This window comes from Emydura macquarii, unplaced genomic scaffold (genome assembly GCF_026122565.2).
Source record: "Emydura macquarii macquarii isolate MOO-44397 ecotype Brisbane River unplaced genomic scaffold, CSIRO-AGI_Emac_v2 contig_1043, whole genome shotgun sequence".
Classification (NCBI taxonomy): domain Eukaryota; kingdom Metazoa; phylum Chordata; order Testudines; family Chelidae; genus Emydura; species Emydura macquarii.
Genome location: NW_027131180.1, coordinates 10890495 through 10898425, shown reverse-complemented (window position 1 = coordinate 10898425; position 7931 = coordinate 10890495). Strand labels below are relative to the sequence as shown.

The following is a 7931-nucleotide window of genomic DNA, read 5'->3' as shown; positions in this document are numbered from 1 at the left end:
TCATGTTTAATTATTTTAATTGTAAGAGAAATAACATTATAATTTACAAATAACTACAAATGGGTTCACCATCAATCTTCTTCCATAATCCACACGTCTGAAGGTACAGTACACAGGAAAGTACAATAGCAAGCTGGGCAGGAAAGTTTGGCTAAATTTTGGCAGAGCTTATTATAATGCAATGTCATTTAATGCTAATATTTTTCATTTCCAGTCTAATTGTACCAAACGGAGAGCTAGCAACAGAGATTTTGAACAGGAAAGAATTCAGAATAAAAGGACATGTGAGATTCTCTAATTATTGCAAAAAGACTAATTTTGTTGTCAAACAAACCCCAAAAATATGTAAAAGGGGAGCTCCTACATACCGTCCAAAGCAACCCAGGGATAAATAATATCTAGTTCTCCAGAAGAGTACTTGAAGCATGCAGCTATGTATAATCCATGGTCACAAATGAGAACTATTGTATCGTTAATCTAAATCATGAGATAGGATGTGGAAAGGATAGAGTCTCAACAACAAACCAAATGCCACTTGTTCACAAGTTGAGGCTCAGGCACTAGCATTAATAGACACTATGTAGCTACAGGTGCATTATCACCACCACTATGTCAGACAGCAACCCTCACCTATCAATCACCAGGCCAGGAACCCATTGGGCACAGTGTTTGGAATCCATTAACATGGTCCAGAGCATCTCATGGACAATTAAGGAAGAATACACCATTACTACTTAGAGCTTGCCATTCCCTGCTGGAATTGCTCAGAGCCAACCCCTTCCCACAGCCTGTATCCCAGGCTTCCTAAATGTTGATCTCAGCATCTCTGAATATATATTATTTAAAAAAACCTAGGGAGTAAAGTTCACAATGCATTCTTACCCTTCTGCATGCAGATCAGCTCTAAGGAAGAATCGTTTGTTTGTATGCTGTTGTTGGGTTGTGTGTCGTCGTTGTTTTCTTATTGTTGCAAAGACCTAAAAATCAATATCCCAGGCTGGGAAATAAAACTTCAGTTCTCCTTTATATTGAGGAAAAGAAGCAGGACCAGTATCAACGTGGGCCTGTGGCTGCTGTTCACTGCCCAGTGTCCTTGCCCTCTGAGGCCAGCATTTAGACGCAACCATGAATCTAAGAATTTGACATATCAGACATGATCCTTGGAGAATTTACTGAGGGCTACAAGGAGGGGTGAGTGGGGGAGGGAGAACTATGAGAAGATTCAGATGCAACCTGCGTGTGAGCTGATAGACAGGGTAACTGTGGTAATATGACTTTGAACCCCCTTTTTAATGGTGATGGGATGGGATCCAGAATTAAAAGGAAGAAAAGATGGGATTGGGGAGGGTACACATTTTGTTTTAACTGTCACCCTCCTATATTTCAGTCCTTCCAATCAATGATTTAGGCTTTTCAAAGCTTGCTTTGCTTTGTAAACTTCTTCCAGAACATTACTCAGAAGCATGGCAAATTACTCAGACTAACCAAGCAGGAAAATATATAGCATAAGACTAAATCTATATAAAACTTTACTCTGAAAAGCAAGAGCTAGTTTTATGTCTCCTTCGAAAGGGGCATGATGTGATAAGGTTCTAACTTAATCAATGCACTCTGATAAACTGCATTTACCACCCAGATCTCTCCTCTCAGGTTTTCCAGCAAAAGCCCCTTGAAAAGGGTGGCACAAAATCCCTTTGCTGAGCTGCCTCTGAAAGTGAGGCTGGAACTTTTTGCAATGGGGTCACAGAAAAGCAATGACAATCTGAGTCTCAAAGGAAGCTGAAGCGGTTCCCTCAATGCCTCTGAGACATCCCTCCCATCAGCTAATGCAAAGAAAAAGAATGTGTTGATAAAATGTCAAATCTCATTAGAGACAAGATATCTGGGCAATGGGCAGTGACAAGACAGTGTAAGAAGATATTTATTGCTCTAGCTCAAGATTTTACCGTGATATTTATATTTTTTTTGTAGTTTTGTTTGTAACTTCATGCTTTTTAAATAAGTCAAACCCACTGACTGAGTGTTAGGGGAAGAGTATGGCAGAGGATGAAGCTTTGTAGTTAAATTGTTAGAAAAATACATATTTTAACATACTGCATTTTGCTTGACTTGTTTTTTAAAATCAATACTGTTAAAATAGATTCTTCTTGTTCCCAAGTATTGTAGCTATATAAAACTGTGCTAAAGAATAGCTTAGAACTGTCTACTGTGTCAGGTCTAGTTATTCAGGACTGGAATGTATAAATCTGGGTTAAAGTTACTAGTAATTAGACAGATTTCTGCAGAAATCCACCTTGAGTAATTTTCAGTGCCACAAATCTGTACACGAGGGAGGTTTTAACATAGTCCCTTATCGCCCATCTTAGTGCTCACTCTGGTGACACACCGTACATGATGGCACAGAATTATGAGCAATTTATCAAACATCTGGAAAACAAAAAGTCAGATGTGCAGTTAGTCACCTTGTGCTTTTTCCATCCCATTGATCATTTATATAAAGAAGAGAACAGGTACATACATTATTAATGTGACAATGATTTCCACATACCGAATGCTTTCTACAAACATATTGATCACACCACTGAAGATCAAAGCTTTCTAAGTAGCTGTTGGGATTTACAGCATTGTTTTTCACTAGCACTGATTCATTTAGTGCCAGGGATGATAGGAACACATTAAAATTAAACAAAAACGTAAACTGTTTGTACTAAGCTCTGAAACATTCTCACTGCACTGCCCAGATCCCATCCAAACAAACAAACAGCAGCATCCTAACTGAAATACTTCCCACTTGGAATTTATTGTCTTATTCTATATACTTAATATTAACTACAGGTAATACATGGAGCCTCTTTATTATCTCGCCCATACTGCTCAACCTTTCAGGCTAACATTCAAGGTGAAATCCTGGCCCTTTGAAGTCAATGGCAAAATTCTGACTGACTTCAACAGGGTCAGGATTTTACCCTCAATCTTTTTCTTTAGTTTAATAACGGTTATCTTTTTAAAATTTGGCCAAACAACACATATCAAATGAAAACAGAGCTTAGCCTCCATGTCAGTGTAATGTAACCACTCTTAAAATAAACATCTGTCTGGGATATAAACAAACCACTTAAGAAATCCTGGCTCTGATTCCATTAAAGAGATGAGGTAGTTTAGGCCCCAGATGAAGGGTATTTTTTGAAGGGACAACTGTTGAAGAAAACTCAATTTTTAAAGCATTATTGTGAAACTAAAAGAAACATTTATTAAAAGAGTGCATCGGTGTGTGTGGCTTTCCTATACTTTAAAATTATACATTCCTCAGCGCTTTTCTGAACAAAAGTACCCCACTACTGTGAAAATGTACAAGCCTAGGGGAGTAAAATTGACTAGAAACAGACTAGTCTCATTTTATTGCCCTGAGTGAAATTCCAGAAGTAAACAAATGTAAACAGCCAAATGGAATAAAGAAAATTACAGGCAAGATATTCTAAAGCAGCGACTGATTTTGGATGCCCAACTTGAGATGCTTTAAAGGAGTCTGATTATCAGAGGAGGTGTGTTCAACACTTCCTGAAAATCAGAGCCCTTTAAAGCACCTCAAATTGGGCACCCAAAATCACTTGTCACTTTTCAAAGTCTTGTCCTAGATTTTTAGAAATCTGTTTTAGTAATCTAAGGTTTATTTGTAATGCAAACAAAGGGCTATTAATATATATTTTTTCAACCTAACATTACTACATTATTATTTTAAAAGGTAACTTGTGACATGTTCAGGAGTTTTCATGGCACTCAAACCAAAGCCAGACACGAAACAGGCTGAAAAAATAAGATTTTAAAGGAGAAAAGATGTACCATTTGAAGGTTTTGGCTTCAGTTCTAAATGGGAGATATAACTGGTGGAAAGGGCATTTCTTCAGTTTCAGCTACAAAACTCAAGCTGTAGTTAATTTAGCCATTAGTACGTCATATTCTGTTTTATTAAACTTGGGCCCTCAGCTATTGTTGCATTGAGAATGACAGAATTTGTTCCTCTCAAATTAGCATCATTATGGCATCTCTTCTTCAGAGAAAGCTTTAGATTCTGAATTCTGACTGTATGATAAACAAAGAACAGAGAGAGAAGTACTTATATATGGGGTGGAGGTTTTATTGGTTTATTTTGTTTGTGGTTGCTAAATATTTTTCACAGTGATACTGTATTGATCCCAAAAATAAAATACTTGAAAAATAACTAAGGATGAGAATAGATGTAGATGTATGTACTGTTTATAACAGGGAGCACAGTTTTAATTATGGATAATTCATATGAAACTTAATTTACCCAATTTATTGCTGTCTCTTAGGTTTGTATAAGGTGCCTATTACCGCAGCACATAAATGCTGAACTTAGTGCATCTGTATCACATAAATCTGCAAATACTGTACATGTCATATTGGGTAAGGATCAACTATTCTGCCATGCTATGGTTCTCCTACTGTATAAACCCAGCTATAGCCCATAAGCCAGTATAGAAAATACTATACTCTGTACACATGGGGGTCTATTTCTTAGTGGTCAGAAAATTTAATATTGGTGGTGTGTGTAATGCCCTTGTGTATTGAGAGCAAGACAGATCTCACTACACACCAAGTAGTCCTCAGGAAACCAGATCAATATAGAACAACTATACCATTTAACATGGAGACAACATTTTTATATTAAAATGCATTAGTACCACAAGTTCAAGGACTCATATTGGTAACATTCAGCAGCAAAATCCAATTCTAAACATATCATGGTTAATAATTAATAAGTCAGCAGGATATGCTTGAATAGGATTCCAACCCACTAAGAAATCTTTCCCATTTAGACGCCAGTTCAGCAAAGAAGTTAAGCATATGCTTAATTATATCATTTCCTTAAATGCTTTGCTGAATTGGGGCCCTTGTCTATTAAGCCCAAAACAACACGTGTGGGTAAATATCAGCATCTCATCAGGTATGACGGATGTTTGAACTTCTCTCCTCTTCTGTACAATGGTGTCTGAAAATCTTGGCTAGAATTATTAAATGAGTTATAAACAAAAGTTATAATGCAGCCATAAGTAATGGCACTTAGTTCTGGAAGCTGCTTAGGGATGTATAATAATCTGTTTTTATTAGAAGTTATTTGATTTGGTTGAACCATAGCTTGCATTTTGTATGGTGCACTGAAATATACAGAACATGCATCACTGCAGAGTATGGCATTTCTGTTATTTTATAGCAGCACATGTGCTGCCTTTTTCTAAATACCCAAATGATGGGTTGTGTGCAGTGAATCAGCTTTTCTTGCAGTGATGCTTGTTGCAAGGCTTGTTATCGAGCAAAGTTCAAATAATTAAACAATGTAAACAGGGGAAGGGATGTTGTTAATTATTTTTTTAGACTGCTTGGAGTCTGGCGGTTTCTAATCTCATTTCAAATACCAAACTTTTGACTTGCTTCAAAGTGGCTTATACCATAAATAATCATTAGTCATAATGTGACTAACTAAAGCATTTGCTTGCTCCATATTCTTCATAGATGTTGACACTAGTAGACCATATTTCTGTCTCTGAGACAGACAAAGAAAGCCTGATTTTGTATTCTATAGTCGGGTACCTTTCCCACCGACTTCAGTAGGAGTTTCACTAGCATAAGGAATAACTTAAGAATATGGACACACGAAAGTGCAGAATGCATTATAATCCAACTCAGCAGCCTTAAAGTCCAAGGCAAAGAGGAGTCTTTCTTCCCCGCTTTCGCATGTGCAAAGTTACAACAGACTGAATTCCACTAACACCAGGCATCCTTGTGGTATCCCACAACAGTTAAGAGTCACATCAGCAAAACAGCTGGAGCTTATCCTTGTGCAAGCCATTTGTTCTTAGAATCTGCGTTTTTCCATGCTAGATCTCAGCATTAATATACCTTCCACAGAAGCTCCAGGATTGTCAATCATTGTTTGCCAGAGGTGCTGCTCTTCCCCATGAGAATCCATCCAATCAACTTCCTTACCATTACTTAAACCTGTCAATTGCAAAAACATGGAGAGTTTTGGCATGTTAGTGGGATGTGACTTAATATGGATATTTATCTGTTTCAGGAAGGTACATGCAGTGTTGTTGTAGCAGTGTTGGTCCCAGGATATTGAAGAGACAAGGTGGGTGGGATATCATCTTTTACTGGACCAACTTCTGTTGTTGAGAGAGACAAGCTTTAGAGCTACACAGAGCTCTTTTTCAGGTCTGGGAAAGGTACTTAGAGCATCACAGCTAAATACTTATGCTAAATGATCTGGTCAAGCCGTGACACTAAGTACTTTTGCCAGTCCTGAAGAAGAGTTCTGTGCAGCTCCAAAGCGTGTCTCTCTCACCAACAGAAGTTGGGCCAATAAAAGATATTACCTCACACCCTGTCTCTCTCTTAAGAGACAATGCCCTCCTTTGCTGCACTACTGTGTGCAAGACCCTGCTATAAAGTATTTCCTTACAAAAATTATGTTTTTTTCTGGGGCGGAGGATTTACACTCATCTATTGAGAAAAAAAAACCTGGCAAAGGTCATAAAAGAAAAATAAAGAACAAAGAAACCAGAAGACTTTCTTAAGTAAACGAACAAAGTTTAGGCCTCAAAGTTTAGGCCAAAGTTTTTAGGCCTCAACTACTCTAACTGAATGTACTTTGCTTAAACCTACCTTCCCCATTGTTGTTCCTTACCCTTGGATGTGTGTATATATATACCTCCTATCTGATTTCTATTCCTTACATCTGACGAAGTGGGTTACAGCCCACGAAAGCTTATGCCTGCAGAAATTAAATTTGTTAGTCTTTAAAGTGCTACAGGACTCTCATTTTTTTAAAAAGTTTTTTAGAAATATCTCAAAAAATAATCATGTAATAGAAAAGGTAAAAGGTGATTTGTCAGACTGGGTGTCTGGGTTTTTGTTTGGTTTTGTTGTAAATCCGGCACATCACCATGGTGATTTTAAAAAAGAATCTAAATAATTTAAAAAAACCAAAAAGTAACGTATTTATCTGAGGTACTAAAGCTGTTGGATTGTCATTAATTAACTGGAAACAAAAGTCCTCTTTGTAGCCACAGAATAGGTGTATCATGGGCAGGGGTAAGCAAAATTCCATTCCACAGCCACCGTCCTTCTAACTGAGGAGGAATGGATGAATTCCTCTTCAAAACTGTCCGTTCATCAGACAGAAAGCTTGCTGTTGAGCAACATAAAGCTCTCACTTCTCACTCAGATGGTAAGAAATGCTTCCATAATACTCCCAGTCATAGCAGCTAGTACTAGGGGAGCTGTCGTCCCCCCTGGCTTGAAGTAGTTTCATTATATACAGGGTCTATTGTTTGGTTCAATGGCTCTCAGCACCTCTTCTTCCCCCCATAAAAATTATTCCAGCACCCCTGCTCCCAGTCCCGGTTGGCTTAGAAAGCATAGTTACAAGAGGGTAGCAAACTCATGTCTCTCACTTGATAGCATAAAGAACTAACTTGCCTCTAAGCTACTAAGCCATCCTTTTTTCATTTCACAGAGTTCCTCTGAGCCCCATAGTCATAACGTTCCCACCCTTTGCATGGCTATGAGACACACGCTGAAGAAAGTGATGATTCCCAGTCAAACAGGGCCCCTTACCACTCCCTGTGCTCAAACGGACACCTCCCAAAAAGATGTTACTGGAGAGGGACTCCTTGTCCCAGACTGTCAGTTCTAGGCAGACGTTGTGTATATCCGTCGGATTCAAGCCGCTGAAAGTGAAGCTGTGATTCCAGTGGGGATTCACACTCTTTTTTATTACAGGAGTTTTGTGTTTTGTGGCTTTGTTGTTATCTGGAAGCAGATACCTGAGAGAGACAGAAAGAAAGAGAAAGAGAAGAAAATAAACAGGTAGATGGGACTTCAGGTCGTCATCCTTATTACTTGTATTA

General features: G+C 38.1%; 1 protein-coding gene across 1 annotated transcript in view; it reads right to left on the bottom strand.

Annotated features, from left to right (window-relative positions):
* The window catches only part of SYTL5 (synaptotagmin like 5), a 143059-nt gene continuing 135128 nt past the window's right edge, over positions 1-7931 (bottom strand). The window contains exons 17-18 of the mRNA XM_067545114.1: positions 7639-7847; positions 1-6018 (exon numbers count right to left, since the gene is read on the bottom strand). Of these exons, the coding sequence (XP_067401215.1) occupies positions 5876-6018; positions 7639-7847 (352 nt within the window). The 3' untranslated portion in view covers positions 1-5875. The remainder of the gene's footprint in view (positions 6019-7638; positions 7848-7931) is intronic.